Source organism: Giraffa tippelskirchi, chromosome 5 (assembly GCF_054371585.1).
Source record: "Giraffa tippelskirchi isolate mGirTip1 chromosome 5, T2T-mGirTip1v1.2.pri, whole genome shotgun sequence".
Taxonomy (NCBI): Eukaryota; Metazoa; Chordata; class Mammalia; order Artiodactyla; family Giraffidae; genus Giraffa; species Giraffa tippelskirchi.
This window is the reverse complement of record NC_137279.1, coordinates 105,644,405-105,671,621: the sequence shown is the minus strand read 5'-3', so window position 1 is coordinate 105,671,621 and position 27,217 is coordinate 105,644,405. Positions and strand designations below refer to the sequence as shown.

General features: G+C 42.1%; 1 protein-coding gene across 7 annotated transcripts in view; it reads left to right on the top strand.

Annotated features, from left to right (window-relative positions):
• The window catches only part of TTF2 (transcription termination factor 2), a 49,887-nt gene extending 33,961 nt beyond the window's left edge, over positions 1–15,926 (top strand). For 2 of the 7 annotated variants that reach the window (XM_081492974.1, XM_081492970.1), the window contains exons 14-23: positions 171–324; positions 661–752; positions 1,796–1,878; positions 2,282–2,415; positions 4,577–4,747; positions 7,565–7,623; positions 8,465–8,615; positions 10,220–10,302; positions 11,903–11,977; positions 15,553–15,926. In XM_081492974.1, the coding sequence (XP_081349100.1) occupies positions 171–324; positions 661–752; positions 1,796–1,878; positions 2,282–2,415; positions 4,577–4,747; positions 7,565–7,623; positions 8,465–8,615; positions 10,220–10,302; positions 11,903–11,977; positions 15,553–15,697 (1,147 nt within the window). In that variant the 3' untranslated portion in view covers positions 15,698–15,926. Of the gene's footprint in view, positions 1–170; positions 325–660; positions 753–1,795; positions 1,879–2,281; positions 2,416–4,576; positions 4,751–7,564; positions 7,624–8,464; positions 8,616–10,219; positions 10,303–10,942; positions 11,126–11,902; positions 11,978–15,552 lie in introns of those variants that run through there. The other 5 variants (XM_081492973.1, XM_081492968.1, XM_081492975.1 and 2 more) reach the window with 3 other exon arrangements.
• The last annotated feature ends 11,291 nt before the right edge of the window (positions 15,927–27,217 follow it).

Here is a 27,217-nt window from a genome sequence, read left to right as displayed (position 1 = left end):
TGACTTGTATCCTTTTGCTCTGTCTAGCAGAGCTTTGCTATGAAATTGACTTTTAACATTGATTGGGATGACATGTAAAACCTGATTTGCTTTTCATCTTATGTCTGTCTTTGACTCTCTCCTCCATTCTCCCATGCTTCTTTCCTGTTCTCTGTCCTCTAATGAAAAAGATTTCTCCGTTGTTCTCCATTTGATGAGTTTAAGCTGTGGAAGAGTCAAGTAGACAATGGCTCAAAGAAAGGAGGAGAACGGTTAAATATCTTAACCAGGAGCCTTTTGCTGAGGAGAACAAAGGACCAGCTGGACTCCACCGGCAAGCCCTTGGTAATCCCACTGACACTTGTCCCTGGATGGATATGGGGGGGGTCAGGAATGAGAGTGACCATGTCCTTGACTCTGCTTGCACTGCCACAGCCTTTGCTTCAGGAGCTTCTGAGTCTCCCATGTTCCTACACAGAGGCCCTTGAGTTGCTGTCCTGCCCCCGGGTCATAGCTGTCCAGTTTTGTGGTGTGTTAGAGCCATTCTGCTTTCATAGGGGGGTGGAACTGCCTTCCAAGGCTTGACTAGATTTCCAGTGTCAATTCTGGGGAACATGCTCCATAATATTCAGTCAATTCGTAGAACTTCATTGCATCTACTTTTGTCTTTTACTCTTCCAGGTGGTGCTGCCCCAGCGTAAATTTCAGTTGCACCATTTGAAACTCTCTGAAGACGAAGAGACTGTTTATAGTGTCTTTTTTGCAAGATCGAGGTATGTGCAGTGAAGAAGCACCTTACAGCAGTTGTTTTCTTCTTGTTCTTGCTTGGGATTGAGTCAAGGTTCCTCTAACTGCAATTACGGTATTGACAAGTTGAATATCTGTGTTCCTTTTAAAAAAAAACTCCCTTGTTCTCTCACCTCGCTCCCAGCTCACCTTTGTCTCATATACACAGTGAACCTGTTCTCCACTGGCTTTCTTGCATAGAAGGTCTAGGATGTGCACACTGTCACCAGGTCTTTCTAGTCGTTGTGGGGCTGTATTAGGAAAGTATTGGCCAACCTAGTATATCTCTTTGACCTTTGACCTGTTATCTAGCCTCTCACCAGAACTTTTAAGAAGCTGTTCATCAAACCTTCCAAAGTGATTAAGTTTTTTCTCTTTGTAGATCTTATATTTATTAATAAACATTTTAATATTAATCTTGACTAATTAATATATTACTGTTACATATTTAATATTAAAAGTTGATATAGAATGTAATACTAATACTTTATAGTATCAATAAGTTTGTTAATATTTATTAATCATTTTTAAATGGTTTAGCTTTTAAAGTAATTATTTTTATTACCTTTGGCCAGTGCTTGCTGTGAGCCTGCCTTCATTTAACAAGTCCACTTTTTTTTAAATTAATTTACTTGTTTTTGGCTGTGGTGGGTCTTTGTTGTTGAACGTAGGCTTTCTCTAGTTGGAGCAGTCGGGAGCTGCTCTTCCTTGTGGTGCGCTGGCTTCTCATTTCGGTGACGTCTCTTGTTGCAGAGCTCAGGCTCTCGGGCTAAAGCATGCAGGCTCAGTAGTTGTGACACACAGGCTTAGTTGCCCCACTGCATGTGGGATCTTCCCAGAGCAGGGACTGAGCCCATGTCCCCTACATTGGCAGCTGGATCCTTAACCACTGGACCACCAGGGAAGTCCAACAAGTCCACTTTTATAATTTTTCTAGGTCCTACCACTATCACAGTTAAGCGGTGACCATGGTAAACCTATTTGGTCTTAGTGACCATTATATGTGCATTTTGTTTCTTGATCTGAGCAGGTTGGCTCTGCAGTACTATCTAAAAAGACATGAAAGTGGGAACAACCAATCTGGAAGAAGCCCTGACAATCCATTCAATAGAGGTGAGCAGTGGGACACTTGTAAATACAGAGACTCAATGAAAATGTGGATGCAGATTTGGTAAACTTACAGAAATGGGAGGTCATGAATTCTTAATAGCAGAGACTTGACCTTAGCTTGGAACCTCAAACTAAAGTAAAATATAATCTGCAAGCACCAGACCTGGTGATGTAAACTTGTTTTTAGTTATTTCTGAAATCTGTTTTATTAAAATGCAAATACAATAGGTCTGTAGAGAAAATGAGTATTTCGTTTTTCTTCATTAGTAGAGAAGTGAGTTAGAACTGTGTTATTGAACCTCAGATCAAAGAAGGTTTCAAATCTCCTCATTTAGTTCACAGTTCTTCCCCATGTTTCTGTTTTAAACATTGTACTATTTCCTGTGTCTGTTTTCCTTCTTGGAAGTGGCCCAGGAGTTTGGGTCCAGTGGTCCTGGGCCCTCCATGGCAGCCAACTGGTCGACAGCCAGCACTGCCCACATACTGTCACAGCTGCTGAGGCTCCGCCAGTGCTGCTGTCACCTTTCTCTGCTGAAGTCGGTAAGCAAGGTGCCTATGTGGGACCCTCGGGGGGCTACAGAGAAGTCCACCTCAGTCTCCTGTAACTGGGCTTCAGTCTGCTGGATCAAGAAAAATGGGATTTGAGGGTATTTTGTGTTTTGGTGGGGCAGCAAAGAGGAGACTGCTTATTTTACTGTATTTTAATCATTAGTGATCTTGAGATAATTCCCATGATGTTGAGAACAGTTTTTATTATTTATTTTATTTTTTAAAAAAGCTTTATTTTAGAATAGAAAATAGTACCTCATTAAAAAGGAAACCATTTGTGAATACTTTGGTATTTTAGGGTGTCATAAAGCTAATAAGTCTAGTTATGAAAACTCAAGTATTTATACAATTGGAAAAGTTGTCTCTACAATGGATAGAGACACATTCATAATTAAGAAGAATATGTTACAGGCAGAACACTCTGACATAAATTGCAGCAATATGTTTCTGGATTTGCTCTCTAGAATAATGGAAATAAGAGCAAAAATAAACAAATGGGACCTAATTAAACTTAAAAGCTTTTGCAAAGCAAAAGAAACCATAAAATGAAAAGACAACCTATGGACTGGGAGAAAATATTTGCAAACAATGCCACTGACTAGGGATTAATTTCCAAAATACACAAATAACTCATACAGCTAAACAAAAAGCCAGACAGCCCAGTCAAAAAATGGGCAGAAGATACACATAGACATTTCTTCAAAGAAGACCTACAGATGACCAACAGATACATTGAAAGATGCTTAATATTGCTAATTATTAGAGAAATGCAAATCAAAACCACAATGAGGTACCACCTTACACTGATCAAAATGGCTATCCTTAAAAAGTCTACAAATAATGCTGGAGATGGTGTGGAGAGAAAGGAACCAATCTACCCTGTTGGTGAGAATGTAAATGGGTGTGGCAACTATGGAAAATAGCATGGAGGTTCCTTAAAAAGCTAAAAATAGAGTTACCACACCATCCAGCAATTGTACTCCTGGGCACATATCAGAGAAAACTATTTCAAAAAGGTACATGCACCCCAGTGTTCATAGCAACACTATTTACAGCAGCCAAGGTATAGAGGCAAGCTAAATGTCCATCAACAGAATAATGGATAAAAAAGATGTGATATGTATACATATATATATATGCACACATATGCATACATATATACATACATACAATGAAATATTAGTCAAAAAAAAGAATTAAATTATGCCATTTGCAGCAACATGGATGGACCTAGAGAGTTCATATTAAGTAAGTAAGAGAAAGACAACTGCAATCCAAAAAGATGATATGAATGAACTTATTTACAAAACAGAAATAGTCTCACAGACATAGAAAACAAACTTATGGTTACCAAAGGGGATAGCAGAGGGCTGGGGGGAGGAATAAATTAGGAGTTTGGGGTTAACATATACATATTACTATATATTGAATAGGTAACAACAAGGACCTACTGCATAGCACAGGGAATTAAACTCAGTATCTTATAATACCCTATAATGGAAAAGAACCTGGAAAAGAATATATATGTATATAAAACTGAATCACTTTGCTGTATGCTCAAAATTAACAGAATTTTGTGAATTAACTATACTTCAATGAAAAAAAAGAGAAATGTGTTACTTTTTTCCTCCTTGGCAGTTAAAATTTATATTATTTTCTCCTTGGTTATCAATGATTCTTTACTTTATACTCTTCTGAACTTTTCCAGATTTTCTGTAATAAGCATGTGTCATTTTTATGAACAGAAAAATAAACTACTTAGTACTTGAAATTTTTTTTTATTTAAAAAGTTTTTATTGAAATATATTAATTTTTGAGGCATTGAAGTAATGTGTCTTTTTTTTTGGTAGTACTGTAAATTATGTCTTGATTATCAGTAGCTTAATTAACTCTATTGTTCTAGCTGAGGCAAATAGAATAATCTTGTAGTCTATCTGGCAATTTTCTAAAAAGTTCCACTTTGGTTTATTTTTGATCTGGTGAGAAAAACGTGTAAGACTTCATTTTAATCTGGGTTTACTCAAGGGGGTACTGATGGTAAATTAAAAAACATTTTGTCATGTGCAGTGTTGAACAGTCAGCACTTTGCCAAGTCCAATGGCTTGCTGCCTCAGCCTCCCGTTTGCTGTGTCCCCTGTCTGATTCTGGTCAGGCCCTGGATCCGACGGAGCTGAAGAGTGAAGGTGTGGCCCTCTCCCTGGAGGAGCAGCTCAGTGCCTTGACCTTGTCCGAATTCCATGACTCAGAGCCGTCTGCTTCTGTTTCCCTTAATGGCAAATGCTTCAAGGTGGAGCTTTTTGATGACAAGAGAGAGAGCACCAAGGTAGTATGATCACCTCTATTCTAGTAGAAAGACTTCAACTCCTCACATATTTCCTTGAGAGTGCCATATTTGTCCAAGTGGTTCCAGCCATTTGATGGCAGAGCTGGAGCTACTAGATGTTAGCTGGTCAGATTCTCCCTCTAGTTCTGAATTCTGGTTTCATTTCACGAATAGAACTGAAGTAGGCTTTCAGAGAGTGGCTTGGGCCCACCTCTCACATCAAGGCAGATTTCTGGCATGGATTCCTGGGGAAAGAGTCTGTCAGGTTTACACTGGCGACAGGGCCTGGGCAAGTGAGCAGTTTGTTTTGGGAAAACCACAAAGACCTGGTCCATGAGACAATGTCTTACGTCTGAGTGCCAATTGCTTTCCTTTCTTGAGAGGCTTCAATCTGCCAGGTTTGATTGTTACCAGCCTTCTGTCCTCATTAGTCACTCTATTCCCACGGGAGCTGGAGAAGGGAATGGCAAACCACTTCAGTATTCGTGCCTTGAGAACCCCATGAACAGTATGAAAAGGCAAAAAGATAGGACACTGAGATGCTTTTGAACTGTGGTGTTGGAGAAGACTCTCGAGAGTCCCTTAGACTACAAGGAGATCCAACCAGTCCATCCTAAAGGAAATTAGTCCTGAATAGTCATTGGAAGGACTGATGCTGAAGCTGAAACTCCAATACTTTGGCCACCTGATGCGAAGAGCTGACTCATTTGAAAAGACCCTGATGCTGGGAAAGATTGAAGGCGGGAGGAGAAGGGGACGACAGAGGATGAAATGGTTGGATGGCATCACCAACTCAATGGACTTGAGTTTGAGTAAACTCGGGGAGTTGGTGATTGACAGGGAGGCCTGATGTGCTGTAGTCCATGGGGTTGCAAAGAGTCGGTCATGATTGAGCGACTGAACTGAACTCCCATGGGAATGATTTAAGAACTGAAGGGTTCCATCAGAAGAAGCCTGGGGTGTGTGTGACTCAGTCCTGCCCCTCCACTGGCTCACTTGGGACCTGCCTGTTGTATTGCCTGCCCTGCCTGGTTAGTTTCTCTCTCTGCTGCTTTCTGAGGCTTCCTCAGACTTTTTTCAAAGTTTTAAAAATATGTAACTAGGAAGGAGGTCACTGCCAATGGAATGGTGTTACCTAAGAGTTACTTTTAATTGGAGTTTTAAAAATATTTGCCTAGGTCTTCACCATCAGTAACTAAGGGGAACATGAAAAGGGTACCCTATGTGGCCAGGTTTCAGGCCCTGGCACCCTCAGTTAGCAGATGAGTTGAAACTCACATTCCTAATAATTTGTGTTCCTCACAACTTGTCTGATACTCAGTTAATGATTCACAAGCCTTCTTAATGTGAGCCCATTAATCATAGTTCAAACCTCTCAAGGTGGTTTCACGTAAGGAAGGGAGTTTGTTTGATAGCACAAACCTAAACTCATACAGAATGTTATTAGAATAGTCTACAGCTCACAGACCATAAGTCCTGCTCTCCCACTGCATTTTTTTCCTTCAAAATACCTATGGCTAGGTTTTTCACGTGGCAATTCAAGAACTTTCTATAACCTCAAGTTGTCAGAACACCAGGCACTTCATGTACGTGCTTTTTTAATTCCTACTGATTCAAAATAGTACAGTCCTGTGACTGTCTTCCTGCCCAGTCATGGGAGTGTTTGTTCAGATTGGAACGCAGCCTTATGTGGGGGCCTCTACAGGTTACCACTAATGTCATGACAGCATAGAGGGGAAGAGCTAAGCGCATCTCCATTGCTCTGGCTCAGCTCCTTTTACCCATGAGGAAGCTGAACTCTTCCCCAGGAGTTTCAGAGTGATCTAGCTCTGTGATGGCAAAGTAGGAACGCTCTTCATCTCCTGGTTCCTAGTCTAATGCTCTTCCTCCTCTACCACTCTGGAGATGAGCTCTAGGCCTCTTAGAACCTTTAGAAAGGTCATTCACCTTAGCAGTCAGGAAGAATGAACTCAGTCACTCTTTGAAGTCCTGCCCATGTGTTCTTACTGTCTGGTCCTTCATTGACTTGAATGTACCCTGAGCAGTTTTGATAAATAGCCAGGGAGCTTGTCGCAAAGCTTGAGCAAGTGTTCCTCAGTCTGGAAAGGTTCTCTTCTTCAACACCATTTGCAGCAGGCCTCAGACTGGGTCAGGCTCTTTTACTTTCTCCTGCAAATATTAGGATGGTATCTTCTGTGGTCCTGCAGTGTGCTGGGTGCTAAGGGTGCACATGAACCAGACACAAGCCAGCTCTGCCTCCTTGGAGCATCTCTGGCCTTGAAAGCAAGAGATAACTAATAAGCAATTACTATATAATTTTTTAAAAAGACCATGATAATAGAAAGAAAAGGTGTATAGTAGCACATAGTCAGTGGGCACCTTGGATTGGGGAGGAACTCAAAGAAATGACATTAAGCTCGCACCTAAGGCTGTTCTAAGCAGAGGGAACAGAATGGACAAAGATGAGACAAAGCACGGCTCAGTGGAGGGAGAATGTTGGTATCACCCAAGCGTCATTTGGGTGTAGTGAGGGATAAGGCTGGAGATGTGAGAGGAGGTGAGAATCTGGGAGGTCATTGTAAGGAGCTTGGGCTTTATTCTCTGTGGGAGGCCACTGGAGGGTCTTCAGTCAGCCAAAGAAAATAAACTGGCATTTTGGAAACAGTCCCCTGGCGGCAGAGAGGAGAGGGAGCCAGAGAGGAGTAATACCTAAAGCCGAGAGGCCCTGGGGGAGACTGATTCTTTCATTCAGGGGAGAGAAAACGGAGAAAAGCAAATTTGCTTAAACCTACTTTTGTTAATTCAACCTTTTCCCAGATTTCATCTCTGTTGGCAGAATTGGAGGCAGTCCAAAGACATTCAGGGTCCCAAAAGAGGTAAATGTATTATTTCATTATCCAAGTGTTGCTTGTAATTATGCAAGAAAATTGGATATTGTGGATGGTTATAAATCTCAGCTTTTTATATCAAGGACCTTGAGTCACACTCAGCAGAAAGTACTGAGGTTAAAGCACAAATTCCCTGTGATTTCTAATTAAAGTATTTCTGACACTGGTTGCAAAGGCAATCCCTGGAGGATCTAAGTAAGCTAAGCATCTGAAGAAGCATTTAAGAGCAGAGAAGAAGCATCTTAAACAAAGCAAGAGAATAACAGAGGGAAATGGAGGGCGAGGGGTGTGGTCAGACTGGGAGCCCCCACAGTGCTGGGCGTGTTTCTGCGCTAGGGGCGGGGGATGCAGGAGGTTCAGTCGTTGTTTGTTTTACTTTACTCTGTGTTACTCACTGCATTTGTAGATCAGAAAGATTTTGATCTAAACACATAAAACTCTAATTAAAGCACAGCATGGGGGTAACAGAGAAACCCTAGAGGCTTGTGGTTCTGACTGGCAAGGGGAGGGGCCTGTCCTCCTTTTCTGCAGGAGGATAGACCTCCTCTAGATGAGAACTAGGCCCCCAGATAATCGGAGGCTGCAGCCGTCACTTTAGTTTCACCACCACTTTGTTCTGACTTCATTTTGCACAAGATAAGTTGCAGACTGGATATAGAAATAACTGGAAGCATTATAATCTTATGTCACCTAAGTGTGTACCCTCAGGTATCAGAAGGCTTTCCTTCTTCCACATTTGATAATTGAATCATATGGATAGCAGGTATTAAAGCCCTGCAGATGAGTTTATTTCATCTGCATTGGTTTTCTGTTTTCTCCTTTCTTCCAGTGTCATTGTCTCTCAGTGGACCAGCATGCTGAAGGTTGTAGCCTTGCATCTTAAGAGATGTGGATTTACTTATGCCACCATCGATGGCTCTGTCAACCCCAAACAGAGAATGGACTTGGTAGAGGCGTTTAACAGCCCCAGGGACCCTCAGGTATGAGCTGATCACAGCTGAGTTCTGTAATTAAGAGCAGATTGTTCCCGATTACACAGAAAATTTCAACATAGCTCAATTGAAAAATATTCATAGCTTTGATCCCTCCAGGTATTTTTGATTCCTTTGACATTTATCAGGGGTACGTATCAAAGTGTGAAAATACTCTAAGAGAATAAAATATGAAGGTTAAAAAGAGTAAGGACAAAACTGGTTAGGATCAAGAAACTCTTTGTGGAAAAGGCAAGCCTGGAAGGATGGGTGGGATCTTGATACGAGGAAAGATGGAGGGAAGTGGGAGAACAGTCAGTTCAATTCAGTCGCTCAGTCATGTCTTACTCTTTGCGACCCCATGGACTGTAGCATGCCAGGCTTCCCTGTCCATCACCAACTCCTGGAGCTTACTCAAACTCTTGTCCATTGAGTCGGTGATGCCATCCAACTGTCTCATCCTCTGTCGTCCCCTTCTCCTCCCGCCTTCAATCTTTCCCAGCATCAGGGTCTTTTCAAATGAGTCAGTTCTTCATATCAGGTGGCCAAAGTATTGGAGTTTCAGCTTCAGCATCAGTCCTTCCAATGAACACCCACGACTGGTTTCCTTTAGGATGGACTGGTTGGATCTCCCTGCAGTCTAAGGGACTCTCAAGAGTCTCCTCCAACACCACAGTTCAAAAGCATCAGTTCTTTGGTGCTCAGTTTCCTTTATAGTCCAACTCTCACATCCATACATGACTACTGGAAAAACCATAGCTTTGACTAGACGGATGTTTTTTTGGCAAAGTAATGTCTCTGCTTTTTGATAATGCTGTCTAGGTTGGTCATAGCTTTTCTTCCAAGGAGCAAGCGTCTTTTAATTCCATGGCTGCAGTCACCATCAGCAGTGATTTTGGAGCCCCCCAAAATAAAGTCTCTCACTGTTTCCATCTATTTGCCATGAAGTGATGGGACCAGATGCCATGATCTTAGTTTTCTGAATGTTGAGTTTTAAGCCAATTTTTTCACTCTCCTCTCAAAGACATCTAATTATGGATGATGGGAATTTAAGGCTCAGTGGTAAAGAATCTGCCTGTCAAGGGGGAGACTTGGGGTTGATCCCTGGGTTGGGAAGATCCCTTGGAGAAGGGAATGGCTACCCGCTCCAATATTCTTGCCTGGGAAATCCCATGGACAGAGAAGCCTGGTGGGCTACAGTCGACAGGGGTCACAAAGTGTCAGACATTACTGAGCGACCAAACCACAGTTGAGTAATAGGCAGGAGAGTCATGGCAGTGGTGGGGGGACTGGTGGAATAGATAGTATGTGGTTGATGGAAAGTGTATTGAACTGACCAGCCCCAGTACTCTAAATTCATATATTTGGCAGGCACACAATTAATGTCTAGAGATTGACTCACCAAAACAAGGTTGAATGAGAATCTTCTCAAAGGTGAGGCAGGGGAAATAGCATCTCAAAGTTTCAAAACAATGCCTTTATGACTGCAGAAGGAAATTTGATAAGAACATGTTGCTTATTTGTATTGATCTTGGTATTGAACCTGTGACGGGAGGAGAGATGCTTTATGAGACCGAATCTGTGTAAACTGAATGGTGTGCTTCCTTTTGAAGGTTATGCTAATTTCTCTCTTGGCTGGAGGTGTCGGTCTAAACCTGACTGGAGGAAACCATCTTTTTCTTCTGGACATGCACTGGTAACAATTATGGATTTTTCTTGAGTTGTCCCTGCATCGCAGGGAGACCAGAGGAGCAGTAAAACCTGACTTCTCATAATGAGTGTGTTCCTTTTGTATTGTGGAGCTGCCTCTGTGCATACATGTGTATAGATACAGATCAAAATGGTGTAGGCTGAGTTGTTGGCCCTGTATTCCTGAGCAAGGAAGGATTCAAATGACTATTTAAAATAGTCTGTTCACTTTATTGTTAACCTAATGTCTGTTTCCATGGAAACTGGGAATAGGGCTTTTTCTTATGGCTAAGAGCTACTTCACTCAACGAAGAGTTTTATCTCTTAAAAACACCGTATTTCAGACATACTTGTTGATGTCCAAGGAAATCTCAACATTGGCAAAGAAGGAGAACCATTACTCCTAAAGGAAAAGGCAAAGAAATTTTCTAATTATGGTAGATACATGCTCAACACATAGCCTTGGACTCACCGCTCATAGTGTCAACACTAGGAGCATAGCAGCATCCTTCCTAGATACGAAGCAAATGATTCATGCGTTGCTAGGAGAAAGTATCATAATCTGTCCCAGTTTTGATTTTTCAATGATGCCAGTTAGGGATTGCTGCACCAGGCACCGTTGCCAGGGATTGTTATTTGTTCTCCAGGCAGCCCAGATGGGCACAGACAGGCCCACCTGTTGTTATCTTCCTGGAGAATGTGTTTAGGTCTTACTTGGGACCCCTCCCACTCCCATACATGAGGAAAGCAGAATTGGAATCATGCTGGCTTCTGAATTGGAAAAATGTTATTCAAGATTTTAAAGAGGTAAGATGAGAAACTAGTTTGGAATTGAAAAGAAGAATCTAGAAAGAAGGAAACAAATTAAGTCTCCTTATTTGAATCATAGAAAGTTAAAAGTTGAAAAAGGCATTAGAGGGGACTTTCCTGATGGTCCAGTAGTTAAAAGACTTTGTCTTCCATCGCAGGGGGTGTGGGTTCAGTCCCTGGTTGGGGAACTAAGATCCCATAAGCCTTGCAGCTAAAAAACCAAAACATAAGGCAAACAGTATTGTAGTAAGTTCAATATAGACTTTAAAAGTGGTCCACATTAAAAAAAAATCTTAAAAAAGATAAAGGCATTGATGATCATTTGCCAGCCCTCCCATTCCCAAGCCTTTTAGGTTATGGTTAGATGACTTGCCCAGAGTCATCCAGCTAGTTAATGACTGGATTTGAGCATCACTTTAACCTGTGTTACATAGAGTTTTCAGCTGATGGTGGTGCTAAGAGTTCCTATTGGAGGCAAATCTGAGCCCAGTTTCTCATGAGACGGCAAGAAGACATCTGGGAGTCTCCAAGCCCTACATAGACTAGAACAGAGATCTAACAACTTTTTCTATAAATATTTTAGGCTTTGCAGATACATAGGTCTCTGTCACGTATTCTTTTTTTGTGGATTTTTGGTTTTGATTTTTTTTTTTTTAACAAACCTTTAAAAATATAACAACTATTTCAAATTCAAAGAGCCATACAGAGACAGATTGCAGGCTGAATTTGGCCTGTGGGATTTGCCCATCCGTTGTCTAGGATGTCAGTGCCCCTGAGCTCAACCTGTCTTCTCACAGGAATCCATCGCTTGAAGATCAAGCTTGTGACCGAATCTACAGGGTAGGGCAGCAAAAAGATGTCGTCATACATAAGTAAGTATGTAAAGGTCTCCTGGGGCCAAGATCTGCTCCCGTGAAAATCTTTCTTGGGTAGTGTTTTAACAGAATGTGAAGTATTTGGTGGTCACTGTACTGATGGTGTCTGTGGGGCTCATCCTCCTTGGCACTCATGGTCAGGAAGGGAGCACAAGCAATTTGGGGGTAACCTTGGAGCTGGTCCCTGCAGAAGAAAACTTAAGTACAGTGATGAGCCTTATCTCAGTCAAGGCTGCTCATGAAAGGACCCTCCTCTCTCTCTTTCTTTCGCTTTTATTTTGACATAACTCCAGACATAGAAAAGAATGTAAGAATTCTTACAAAAATACCCCAGAGTTCTTGATTGTAAGAATAATACCAAAAAATTCCTGACTGCTGTGACATTTGTGTGTGTGTGTGTGTGTGTGTGTGTAAGCTTTTTTCTGGATCATTTGACCGTAAGTTGCAGACATGATGTTCCTTTTCCTCTAAATACTAAAATAGGCACTTTCTAAAAACAACATCTCTTACATAATCACAATAAAGTTATCAAAACCAGGATGTTAGCAATGATACAATCCTATTATCTGATCTATGGGCCTTATTCAATTTTGCCACTTGTTCCAGTGATGTTCCTCCCAGCAAAAGGTCCTGCATAGCATTCAGTTCTCCTGACTCTCTTGTCCACTTTAATCTGGAACAACACTTCAGTCTTTCTTTGTGTTTTATGACAGTGACATTTTTAAAGTACACGGGGCAGTTATTTTGTAGGATGTCCCTCTACGTGAGACTCTCCTCTTTTTAAAAACAATGATAGAACCTGCCTTAACAGTGCAATCCAGCCCAGTTATGGACTGCTTTCCTTCATCTTCACGGCCAAGTTTCTTGAAGATATAGAAATCATTGTCTATCTTTACTTATTTCCCATTCATTCCTCAACTTGTATGAACTGGTTTTCACCCTGTCACATCACCGAAGCTGCTCTTGCTAAGGGGCACCAATGAATTCCAAAATGTGCCAAGTACAGCGATTGTGTCAGTTGTTCTGTCTTTAGCTTTCTTCTCAGCTTACTTTGTATGCACCTCTCTGAATAATCCTATCTACTCCAGTAAGTCCAAAATCTATACCATCAGTTCCAAGGTCTCCTAACCTTCAGGCCCAGATATCCAAATCCCCACAAAATATATGAATCCAAGTGTCCACATCCACACCCATTATTCATTTACTCATGCATTTATCTCATTCAACTCAAATAAAATGAATACCTATTAGGCTTCCCAGGTGGCTTAGTGGTAAAGAACTCGCCTGCAATGCAGGAGACCTGGGTTCGATCCCTGGGTTGGGAAGATCCCCTGAAGAAGGTAATGGCAACCCACTCCAGTATTCTTGCCTGGGAAATACCATGGACAGAGGAGCCTGGCAGAATATAGTGCATGAGGTTGCAAAGAGTCAGACACGACTTCACAACTAAACAGACAACAAAAGTGAGGAGTCCCCACGTAGCAAGTACTGTTACATGCTCCAAGGACTCACAGTATCACATACTGAGATCGTTTCTCCCTACTTCTCCGTATCTGTTGATTCTTCTGAATTCCTTATCTTTGTGAATAGTGCCACTGTTTATCTAATCATAGAGCCAAAACCAGACTCCATCTTCTTACTTTTCACAAACCATGTCCATTCATTTTATTTCCTAGATGCTTCTTATAACCATCCCTTTCTTCCCATCCACTGCCATTTCCTTCTTTCAGCTCTAAGTTTCTTAGCATCACAGGAATGGTCACTCATGATCCAGCCCTCACCAGGCTCCTGAACTTCTGTTGTTGTAGTACAACGTAGTGTTTGACTTTTGCCCTGGCCAGATTGGATGACCTCCCCAAGCATACCATGTTCCAAAACTCAGCAATGGTTTTGTTTCTTTTTTTGTAAATATAAGTGGTTACTTTATAGCTTAAACATGTAGTCGTAATCCTGCTTCCTTTGAGGCTCAGATGGTAAAGAATCTGCCTACGATGCAGGAGACCTGAGTTCAATCCGTGGGCCAGAAAGATCTCCTGGAGAAGGGAATGGCAACCCACTCCAGTATTCTTGCCTGGAGAATTCCATGGACAGGGAAGCCTGGCAGGCTACAGTCCATGGCATTGCAAAGAGTTGGACAATTTCTCTATTCCATTCATTCTGTTTTCTCTTTGTTATTTTTAATTTTATTGACGTACAGTTGATTTACAGTGTTTGTTAATTTCTGTTGTGTAGCAAAAGTGGCAGTTATACATATATATATTCTGTTTCATATTTTCCCTTATGGTTTATCACAGGACATTGAATATAGTTCCCTGTGCTATACAGTAGGACTTTGTTGTTTATCCATCATATAATAGTTTGCCTCTGCTAACCCCAAACTCCCAAGCCATCCCTCCTCCACCGCCACCCTCCTTGGCAACCACAAGTCTGTTCTCTATACCTGTGAGTCTGTTTCTGTTTCATAGATATATTCATTTCTGTCATACTCTAGGCTCCACATATAAGTGATATCATGTGGTATATTTGTCTCTTTCTGGTTTAGTACGATCATCTCTAGATCCATCCATGTTGCTGCACATGTTAGCCATGGTTTTATACATGTTCCCATTCCCTGGGATGCTCTCCCCACTGTTCCATCTGGCAAACCCTTGCTCATCCTACAAGTCACATTAAGAGTTAACTCGTCAATGGGGTCTTCCCTTAATACCCCAGACAGATTTCCTTTCACTCGTCTTGTACAGTGGATGTATTTCCATTGTAGCAGTTTCCAGGTCATATCATTATTCTTGCTGTTTATTTTCATGTCTCTGTCTTGTGTTCTCTTTGACTGCACAAGCATGTTCGTCTCTATGTTCCTATACCTAGCATAGTGTATGGCATATAGTGAATCTCCATCAGTACTGTTGAATGAGTGAAGAAAGGACAACAGTGGCATTTTCTCAACTTGTCAAACCTGTTTTCAGTGTGAATTAGCAGTGAAATAAGACACTCTGTACTTTAACTGGTACACATATTCCTAGCAGAAGGCTGATAGCTTTAGACCTTCTGACCTTCCCAAGGTGGAGCTTTTTGTGTGAAAGCTGGATCTCTACAATTTTTATTTTTTGGGGTCGGCATATTCCCTGGTGGCTCCGTTGATAAAGAATCTGCTTGCAATGCAGGAGACCTGGGTTCGATCCCTGGGTTGGCACGATCCCCTTGAGGGCATGGCAACGCACTCCAGTGTTCTTGCCTGGAGAATCTTCAAGGATAGAGGAGCCTGTCAGGCTCAGTTCATGGGGTCGGAAAATTGTACATGACTGAGTAGGCACATATCTCTTGTGATTCTGGCATTTCTCAATTATCTCAGCTTCGAAAAGAAATAAAACGTCAGTCTGAGTTCAGATCACTTTAAACGGATGTATATATTTAGTCTAAATTGTTTAGGTTTCCTAAACATAGAGTTATTAATCAAACCTGAGGAAAAATAGAGGAAAAAAATCTCCTTTAAAAACTAAGCATACATAGAAGTTTGAATATTTCTTTAGATATGCTGTTTTGGGGTTTTGATTGTTTGCTTGTCTGTTTTTCAGATTTGTTTGCGAGGGAACGGTGGAAGAGAAGATCTTGCAACTCCAAGAAAAAAAGAAAGATTTAGCCAAACAGATTTTATCAGGATCTGGAGAATTTGTCACCAAGCTCTCCTTGGCTGACCTCAAAGTCCTTTTTGGCATCTAACTTCCTGTTTTTCGGGCTCAGAATAGTGCCACTGTTGGTTTGTACTAGGATCTGGGGGGAACGACCTAACCCTGGTCCTTTGAGCTCTCCTTGGCTTTCAGTTTCACCTTCAAGCCTGATGCCCTTCTCCAAGCGAGGATGAGTTATCATGTTAACCAGCTAGTTAACCCGTCATGTTAACCAATCAGCGTATTAAATAAAACCAATAAAGTACTTTGGATAAACAGCCCTTGGAGAGTTGTACCTAAGCTTCAGTAAAAACTTAAAAAGCCCTCTGTGCCTTTTTCTTCACAGCTGATGGGGACCCAGTGTTACAGCCTTTTCTAACACAGACTCCCTCTCATCTCTTCAATTCCTGCCAACAAGGCTGCTCCTATAACCATCTCTTCTAGACCATTTTTCTAGATTCCACATATATGCATTAATATACAATATTTGATTTTCTCTTTTTGGCTTACTTTACTTTGACAGTCTCTAGATCCATCCACAGCTCTACAAATGACTCAGTCTTGCTCCTTTTTATGGCTAATGTTCCGTTGTATGCATGCACCACATCTTCTTTATCCATCCCTCTGTTGATGGACGTTTAGGTTGCCTCCACGTCTTGGCTGTGGTATTTTGAATAGCCAGGGCACGGAAGCAATGAACATTGGTGTGTGTGTCTCTTTTTGAATTATGGTTTTCTCTGGGTGTATGGAGAATGGGATTGCTGGGTCATACAGTAGTTCTATTTTTAGTTTTTTAAGGTACCCCCACACTGTTCTCCGTAGTGGCTGTCTCAATTTACATTCCCACCAACAGTGCAAGAGGCTCCCCTTTTCTCCATACCCTCTCCAACATTTATTGTTTGTAGATTTTTTAATGATGGCCATTCTGACAGGTATGAGGTGATACCTCATTGTAGTTTTGATTTGCATTTCTCTTATAAGGAGCGATGTTTGAGCATCTTTTCTTGTGTTGTTGGCCACCTCTATATCTTCTTCAGAGAAATATCTATTTAGGTCTTCCACCCATTTTTTGATTGGGTTGTTTGTCTTTTTTTTGATTTTGAGCTGCATGAGCTGTTTGTGTATATTGGAGATTAATCCTTGGTCCATTGCTTTGTTTGCAAATATTTTTCTCCCATTCTGGGGGTTGTCTTTTTATCTTGTTTATGGTTTCCTTTGCTGTGCAAAAGCTTTTAAGTTTAATTAGATCCCAGTTGTTGGTTTTTGTTTTTGTTTTCATTACTCTAGCAGGCGGGTCAAAAAAGATCCTGGTGCTTATGTCAAAAGAGTGTTCTCCCTGTATTTTCCTCTAAGAGTTTTATAGTAACCATCTCTGTATAGGCTGAGCAGAAGTGGGTTCCTACCTAATACGTGGCTGGGTAGTATTTGTATTATTGTATCATTTAGAATTTGGTATCATATCATTTATGTTATTATGTCATTTTGTGTTGTTATCATGTAATATTTGTGTCCTGTAGTTTAACATTTGTATTTTTATAGTGTTTGTATTTTTACACATCTACAGTATAGAAGCACTTAGTCTCATTCTTATATTCAGTTGCTGCTGCTGCTGCTAAGTTGCTTCACTCTGTTCAACCCTATAGACAGCAGCTCACCAGGCTCCCCCGTCCCTGGGATTCTCCAGGCAAGAACACTGGAGTGGGTTGCCATTTCCTTCTCCAGTGCATGAAAGTGAAAAGTGAAAGTGAAGATGCTCAGTCGTGTCCGACTCCTAGTGACCCCATGGCCTGCAGCCTACCAGGCTCCTCCATCCTTGGGAGTTTCCAGGCAAGAGTACTGGAGTGGGTTGCCATTGCCTTCTCCAGTTATATTCAGTATTACTCAATCATACAGTATTTGTATTATCATTGGCATAATCCACTAAATATGTGTTTGACATGTAGCAGAGATAATGCTTTGTGTCCACTAACCCCCATGTCCCTTTTCCTCCCGACTACCAGAAACTACATTTCCTATTCTTCACTGCAGTTACATGGGTCTTATTACCCAGTTATAAGTCAGTGGAATGTGGAGAGAAGTGATATGTAAGTCATTTCTTATCTGTTCTTCTAAAACTTTGCATATGATTCTTTGCGCTGTTTCTTTTCTTGTTGGCCCGCTGAATACAAAGGAACTGATGGACAACTACAGGGCCCTAGAGAACTGTGGAGCCACTGGATCAGAGATTTTTAATCTGCTGTTGGCCATGGACCCTTTGGTAGACTGGTAAGCCTCAGTTTCTGAATGACAGCAGAACAAAGCCTTCCATTGCCTCCCTTCTCATCCCAGCTCACCCACATCAGACTGACATAATCAAGAAATAATTTTTTCTTCTTAGCTATGAGATTTGGGGATTGTTTATATAGCAGTTCATATCCTAACTAATATAAACTCTTTGAGAATTCCCCTTGGGGGAACTATTCAGATTCCCTTCTTCCTCTTGGCAGTCATTTTCAAAACACTTACTCTGCAAATTTCTGCTGAAAAGAGTTGTGTTTCTTCGATACAATCGTTGCCCTCTTTTGAGTTAGGATTACATGACAAAGCCCTATGTTAGGCCAGTCACTGTATGGACTGAGGCACTGGGGCCTTTTTAAGCAAACGTGCCCTCTAAGGACATACTCTAAAGGCTGCAAAGGTAGAGATAGGTGGCCTGGAGGGAAGAGTTCTGACTTGACTTCCAGGTTCACTTTAGCTGGGGGTGTAGCCTTGAAGAAATCATTCCCTTCTTTAAACTTTGGTTTCTGTGACTGTGGTGGACATTATTTTTAGAACTTCAGCAGCTATATGAGGTCCCTGATAAAATCAGGAAAATAGAAGATGTAAGATTACCCTCCGAGAGTTTGGTTGTATGTTCCACACACCAGGTTAAAGGGAATGTCACCCGAGAAGCCCTGGCTCCAACCAGGATCCTGTGTCCATGGAATTCTCCAGGCAAGAATACTGGAGTGGGTTGCCATTTCCTCCTCCAGAGTATCTCAATCCAGGGATAGAACTCACACATCTCCTGCATTGTCAGGCAGCTTCTTTACCGCTGAGCCACATGTGAAGCCCTGTTTAGGAGAGAGGCAGTGTTAATTTTGAGGTTCAAGTATGCTTGCTTTTAGTCTGAAGATGGATGCAGGGATTACAATGTACAATCTTCAGATATTCAGAGCCCATTGACTGATGGAATCTACTCTAAGATTCCTTCTGGTATCTCAAACAGTTTCTGTAGCTTTCATCATTCAGATTCTAAACTGGCAAAGCCAGCTTTGTCTTGGTATAACACGGAGATGCTATTGATGGGAGGTGTATACAGCAAAAATGGGAGCCACTGTCATTACCAGATGTGCATCCTGAAATCTTAACCCTGGGCTGGCAATGTCTCATGAGTTATAAGTAGCATTCTGGTGTCCATCTCAGGCTCACATTCATTTTAGTTACTGTGAGTCAGTTTCTTAAGGTAAGGGCGTGACAAGGTGGGTCTGCACCCACTAGCAGTGGGCAGTGTCTCACAATTTAACAACTTAATTGCAGTGCTGCTCTATGAGTTCTGCCAGTGTCAACCAGCCTTCTTTTATGTGACACCATAACTGTTGGATTTTCTTTTTACATCTCCCTGCCTACCTCACCAGACTTAGGCAAGGACAAAATGGGGTAATAAATGCTTTATTAACCATGACATGCTATCCAAATGCTAGTGTTATTGCTGTGGGACCAGGTATTGGAATATGAGAATAAAATAGAAGCATGGGTGCAGCTGAAAGAGCCAGATGGTGAGCATCTGTCTCCAAAGAGCAACACTGCTGAGCACCCAGCTTACGAGGTATTTTTATATGACAGAGTTGCCCTCAAAGTTTATAGTTTGACTTCTCTGGCAGTATTAATCAAAAAAAGGGCATTGTGTGTGCCATGGCTGGATGGAACCTGGGCCCTTGAAAACCTTCCCTAGGACTCCTGTCGCCATGCAGTTATTATGAACACAATAGATAGAATGATGTCCTTGTGGGACATGACCCCTTCCTCTAGCAATCACGGATGTGATTTGGAATGGCTGCATATGATTACTGGGTTCTTTCCTCTCTCTGATTGTCTTGCCTGGTGAAGTATTAATAGCTTTCAGCAGGGCTCAGTGGTGAAGGCAGATTCTCCTTCACTAACAGGATGGTCATGGAAATGCCATTGCACAGTGAGCCCTCTGTCTATAATCTTCGTATCCACCATGATGCCTTGAGAGAATTTAGGTTTACAGAGTGGGATGTTGTGCTGCTATTTACTATGTACTGTCTAGCTTTAGAAAAAGCCAGAAAGAATTAAAAGGCATACCTTCAAGCACAAAGAGAATTACAACAGGAATTTAGAATTTGTAGGCATATAACCTAGAATAAAATGTTTTCATAGATAGCAATGCAATTAGCGTCGGTTACATACAAAGAACCACTCAATTAGTAGCCAGGGGACAGGGATGGGAATGAAAGAATCCAGGGATCCCCAGCCTCTGGGATCGAATGCCTAATGATCTGAAATGGAATTAATGTAATAATAATAGAAATAAAGTGCACGATAAATGTAATGCACTTGTATCATCCCAAAACCAATCCCCTGTCCCTGGTTCATGGAAAAATTGTCTTCTATGAAACTGGTCCTTGGTGCCAAAAAGGTTGGAGGCTCCTGCTCTAACCCCTAGGGGGAAACGGGAGACCATGTCTTCACTAGCTCACGTCCTTTTTACCTAGAATCCTTGGCTAATTCTGCATGTAGTAGAGATTACGTATGAAAGGAAAGATGGGAAAATACTTTTTTGTTGTTCAGCCACTCAGTCCTTCACCATTTCCTGGAGCTTGCTCAAACTCAAGTCCATTGAGTCGGTGATGCCATCCAAATATCTCGTCCTCCTGCCTTCAATGTTTCCCAGCATCAGGGTCTTTTCTAATGAGTTGGCTCTTTGAATCAGGTGGCCAAAGTACTGGAGCTTCAGCTTCAGCATCAGTCCTTCCAGTGACTATTCAGGGTTGATTCTGTAGGATTGGCTGGTTTGATCTTGCAGTCCAAGGGACTCTCAAGAGTTTTCTCCAACACCACAGTTCAAAAGCATCAGTTCTTCAGTACTCAGCCTTCTTTATGGTCCAACTCTCACATCCATACATGACTGCTAGAAAAACCGTAGCTTTGACTTTACAGACCTTTGTCAGCGAAGTAATGTCTGTACTTTTTAATACGCTGTCTAGGTTTAATGCGCTGTCTAGTCATAGCTTTTCTTCCAAGGAGCAAGCGTCTTAATTTCATGGTTGCAGTCACCATCTGCAGTGATTTTGGAGCCCAAGATAATAAAGTCTGTCACTGTTTCCATTGTTTCCATTGTTTCCCCATCTATTTACCATGAAGTGATGGGACCGGATGCCATGGTCTTTGTTTTTTGAATGTTGAGTTTTAAGCCAACTTTTTCACTCTCTTGTTTCACCTTCAAGAGGCTCTTTAGTTCCTCTTCGCTTTCTGCAATAAGTGTGGTGTCATCTGCATGTTTGAAGTTATTGATATTTCTCCTGGCAGTCTTGACTCCAGCTTGTGCTTCATCCAGCCCAGCATTTTTGCATGATGTACTTTGCATATAAGTTAAATAAGCAGGGTGACAATATACAGCTTTGACATACTCCTTTCCCAATTTGGGATCAGTCCGTTGTTCCATGTCCAATTCTAACTGTTGCTTCTTGACCTGCATACAGGTTTCTCAGGGGGCAGGTAAGGTGGTCTGGTATTCCCGTCTCTTGAAGAATTTCCCACAGTTTGTTGTGATCCACAGAGTCAAAGGCTTTAGGCACTTCAATGTCGAAGAAGCAGAAGTAGATGTAGAAGTAAAAACTTTTACTGTTTGATTATTCATGTGCATCCATGCTCAGTCTCTTTGATTGTATCCTGCTCTTTGAGACCCTATGGACTATAGCCTGCCAGTCCCCTCTGTCCATGGGATTCTCCAGGCAAGAATACTAGAGTGGGTTGCCAGCTCTCCTCTAGGAAATCTTCCTGACCCAGGGATCAAACCCACATTTCCTGTGTCTCCTGCATTGCAGGTGGATTCTTTACCACTGAACCACTGGGGAAGCACTTGATTATTCATACATTAATTTAAAAACACATATTAAATGTACCAGGCACTTCTGAGCACTAAGTGAAAGTTGCTCAGTTGTGTCCAACTCTGCGACCCTATGGACTATACAGTCCATGGAATTCTCCAGGCCAGAATACTGGAGTGGGTAGCTGTTCTTCTCTGGGGGATCTTCCCAACACAGGGATCAAACCCAGGTCTCCCGGATTGCAGGCAGATTCTTTACCAGCTGAGTCACAAGGGAAGTCTGAGAATACTGAAGTGGGTAGCACATCCCTTCTCCAGGGGATCTTCCTGAATCAAGAATCGAACTGGGGTCTCCTGCATTGCAGGCAGGTTCTTTACCAGCTGAGCTACCAGGGAAGCCCTACTAAAAATATAAGCGTGAGCAAAACTGAAAACAATCTGTCCTCCTGAGGCTTCCAGCCTTATTAGGGGAGCTGGGCATTGATCAGATCATGTATGACTGTGAAGTGGCCGTGGCAATGAGTGCTACAGTCTGGAGGTCCACATAGCTGGGAGGACTTAGAGCAGGGATTGAAGTAGTTAAGGAGGACTTCTTTGAGGAGGTGGTGAAGGAATTGAAATCATATAGAAGTTAGTAAGGGGGTTCTCAGGTGGGACTAGTGGTAAAGAATCTGGCTGCCAACATAGGAGATGCAAGAGATGCGGGTTTGATCTCTGGGTCGAGAAGACTGGAGGAGGGCATGGCAACCCACTCCAGTATTCTTGCCTGGAGAATCCCATGGACAGAGGAGCCTGGCAGGCTACAGTCCACAGGGTCACAAAGAGTTGGACACAACTGAAGTGACTCAGCACACATACATACAGAAGCTAATAAGGCAAAAAGAGTGAAACGCCTCTTCCTATATTATACTTTTAATTAGCATTCGCTTCACCCAGCCACCTCTTAATTGAGACAAACCTAACTCACAGGTATACTTCCTCTGGAGTAACCACTACATTTTAGAGATTAGAGAATGAATAGACTTGCAGGTATGTGTGTTATCCATGACACCTCAGATGTTTATCCTGTTACACCTTCCCAGGGGACAGAGGCTGTAATTTGTGGCTCTTTTTTTCCTACCTGTAATACCAGATATACAGCTTACATCATAATGCTGTACCTTGATGCTTCAGTGCTCTCAACTCAGAGGTGATTTCTGAAGGACTTGGTTACACTGGGGACAGTTCTTAAATCCTGAAAACTTCTTTCTGTCCTCACCTTGGAATCTTGGGCTCTGCTGACCAGTCTTACTTTGCCAAGTCTTTCAGCTGGATTTAGACTCCATTATAGCACAAACTAAATAATAGCCTCTCCCTCCCCTCCAACACCTGCACAAATTTTGTAAATATTTGTAATGGAACTGTTACCATTCAGTTCAGTTCAGTCGCTCAGTCGTGTCCGACTCTTTGCAACCCCATGGACTACAGCACACAAGGCCTCCCTGTCCATCATCAACTCCTGGAGTTTACTCAAACTCATGCCCATTGAGTCGGTGATGCCATCCAACCATCTCATCCTCTGTCATTCCCTTTTCCTCCTGCCTTCAATCTTTCCCTGATGCTGGGAAAGCTCTTCGCATCAGGTGGCCAAAGTATTGGAGTTTCAGCTTCAGCATCAGTCTGAAATCAGGACTGATTTCCTTTAGGATGGATTGGTTTGATCTCCTTGCAGTCCAAGGGACTCTCAAGTGTGCTCCAACACCACAGTTCAAAAGCATCAATTCTTCAGCGCTCAGCTTTCTTTATAGTCCAACTCTCACATTCGTACATGACTACTGGAAAAACCATAGCCTTGACTAGATGGTTAATGTCTCTTCTTTTTAATATGCTGTCTAGGTTGGTCATAACTTTTCTTCCAAGGAGTAAGCATCTTCTAATTTCATGGCTGCAGTCGCCATCTGCAGTGATTTTGGAGCCCCCCAAAGTAGTCTGTAACCATTGATACTGCTTAAAAGCTAGGTAGGGCATTTGCCAGACCTAGATGCCTTAATTTTCTGTCATAATAACACTTCATCTACAGTACAGTTATCCAATGACCAAAATCTTTTTCCAACTGAAATAAATGATAAGCTTTTTTATTCTTAGTTCTGAAATCTGATTCATTAAAAGACATATGGTGGGGACTTCCCTGGCAGTCCCATGGTTAAGAATCAGCCTTTTAATGCGGGGGACATGGGTTTGATCCCTGGTCAGGGAACTGAGATTCCACATGTAATGGGGCAACTAAGCCTGTGCACTGCAACTACTGAGCCCCCATGGTCTAGAGCGCATGCTCCACAACTAGAGAAGTCCCCACATAGGAACAAGAAGCCCACACCCCACAACCAGAGAAAACCCTCCACGTGCCACAAAGGACCTAGTGCAGCAAAAAAAAAAAAAAAAAAAGACGTGGGGAAAATGATGTAATACAACAAGCTTCTTCATGGCAAGTAATTCCCTAGATGTCTGAGGTAATTGGAAAATTCAAGGCTGGTCCCTAAGGTGCATAGAATTTATCCAACAGGTTTGAGAGAAGGCTGAGATTTTTTTTTCCAAGTGGTATCTGGTTGAAGGAAAAAATATCAGTTTGGGGGAAGAGTAGTCTGGCTTGTAGAAAAAAATACCAAGGAGATCCAAACTAAAAATTCTACCAGTTAGATCTTTATTCATTCAACAAAATATTGATTAAGCCTCTACTATTAATATGTGCCAGAAACTGTCTTACACGGGGATAGTATAGTGGTTATGCATGCCTGCTAAGTTGCTTCAGTCATGTCCAACTCTGCAACCCCATGGACTGTAGCCCACCAGGCTCCTCTGTCCACGCGATTCTCCAGGCAAGAATACTGGAGTGGGTTGCCATGCCCTTCTCCAGGGGATCATCCCGACTTCAGGATCGAACACATGTCTCTTATGTCTCCTGCACTGGCAAGAGTTATTTACCACTAGTGCTACCTGGGAAGCCCAGTATAGTGATTGCTAAGTCGCTTCAGTCATGTCCGACTCTGTGCGACCCCATAGACGGCAGCTCACCAGGCTCTGCCGTCCCTAGGATTCTCCAGGCAAGAATACTGGAGTGGGTTGCCATTTCCTTCTCCAGTGCATGAAAGGGAAAAGTGAAAGTGAAAAGTGAAAGTGAAAGTATAGTGATTAATAAATGTCAAATCCCTGCCTTCACAGACCTTACAGTCTAGGATAAGAGGACAGACAAGAAATAGAATATATATGTTAAACGGTGATGAAGCTGAGTAAGGATGATACAGAGTGTTGCAGTGGGAGTTGCTATTTTATACGGGGTAGTGAAGGACCTCTCCAATCAGATGATATTTAACACAGGAGCAAAAACCTGAGCAAAATGAGGGAGTGAATCATGTAGGTACCTGTGAGAGGAGCATGCTAGAAAGAGGGACAGTGATTGTAAAGGCTGTAAGACAGAGTTTGAGGGCCCCAGATAGGCCAGTTTTGCTGGAATAGAGTGATGGAAACTACTCTAACATGGGACACCTTTGGAGGGCTTCTGGTGGTGCTAGTGGTAGAGAACTTGCCTGCCAATGCAGGCGATATAAGTAACGCAGGTTCAACAATGGAGTGGCTGTCAGAGAGTGATGAAGGAAACCATTATGGACTGAATGAACTATGTTCTTCCCAAATTCATGGATTGAAGCCCTAACCCCCAATGTGATGATATTTGAAGATAGGGGCTTTAAAGAGATAATTGAGGTTAAATGAGATCATGTGGGTGAGCCGTAAATTAGTAGGCTTGGAGTCTTGATAAGAAGAGGGAGAGACACCAGGGATACATGTGCAAAGAAAAGGCCATGTGATGACACAGGATAAGGTACTGTCTGCAAGCCAAGGAGAGGCCTCAGGAGAAACCAACCCTGCTGGCACCTTGATCTTGGACTTCCAGTCTCCAGAACTGTGAGAACGTAATTTATGTTGTTTAAGCCCCCCAGTCCGTGGTATTCTAGCAGACTAACACAAAAATCAAGAGCAATTTGTTTTTTAAGATGGGGAGGGAATTCCCTGGCATTCCAGTGGTTAGGACTTGGCACTCTTACTGTTGAGGACCCAGGCTCAATCCCTGGTTGGGGAACTAAGATCCCACAAGCCCAGTGGTTCAACCGAAAAAAAAAAAGAAGATGGGGAATATTGTAACATGTTTATTTTCTGAAATGAGCAATCCAATAGAGGGAGAAATTACTGGAGCAACGTTCTTGGGTTGTAGAGATGGAATGAGAACTCATATAAAAGTTTACTTTTGATAGGAATATGGGTAGATTTGTTGATATGGTGGGAAGGTTGGGAAATTCTCTTCTGAATTATTTTGTTTTCTTGGTGAAGTAATAAGCAAGGTCATAAGTGGAGAAGGGAAGTGGGTACAAACTGCAGTTTGAGGAGAGGTATGAAATAATTTTCTAGGAGAGTGGAAGAGTAAACAGACTAGAGAGATGTTGTCAAACTATTGGGCAATGCTAAGTCCATTGAAATCAGTGGTCTTAGATTTAAAGTGAGACTAGTCATCACAACATTTTTGTTTTTTCTCCAGGATCATTCAGTTGGGTTAGATGGAGATCTAAATCTAATCTGGAGTTTTTCCAGGGAAAAAGGACAGAGGGGTACTACATGCAAGAATACAATGATGTTCTGTAGAGTTTAAGCTGAGTAAGGCTGAAGGAAAGGACATGAGGCAGGAAGGGAACGGTGGGAAGGTGGTCACTATCCTGGGGACTCTAGGAAGGTAGAAGAATTAGAGTCAGGTAGAGTCAGTAGAGCTGGAAAGATGGGAGATGATGGTTGCAGGATGCTTGAAGTTGAGATTATGTAGAGGGAGCAGATGGAATCAAGGTCTAGGGTATGACTGATTGTATGCTGAGTTAGGGAATAAAGAACATTAGAGAATTGGTCATAAAATTACAACCATTATGTCTACATAAATATTGAATTATTCTAAGACCGATGAGGGGTAGTACTGGAGTAGCAGCAAGTTTGATGCCAAAATCTTCAAGGAATAAGGGAGAGATGACTCAGGGCTCTGTTGATGCCTGAACCACATACAGGTCACAGGTTGTATAAAGACATGAGCTTCAAGGCTGGCCATTTTTTAAGGGGGAATAATGGTCTAGAACAGGATTTCTCAACAGTAGCATTATTAACACTTTGACCTGGATTAATTCTTCGTTGTGGGAAGCTGTTCCAAATTGATCATAAGTAGCATTCCGGACTTCTCCCCCAAAGATGCTAGTGGCACCCTGCTCCCAGCTGTGGCAAGGAAAAATGTCCGAGACTTTAGTAAACATCCTTGAAGGGCAAATTCACTCTTGGTTGAAAACCACTGATTTTAAAGCAGCAGTGCTGAGCTAAAGAACTGTTACTTGACCTCTGGGCCCAGTGACTGATTATAAGGAGTGAGGAAGAGCAAGTAATATTCTCAGAGGATTACAGGGCCATCAGGGCTTCTGG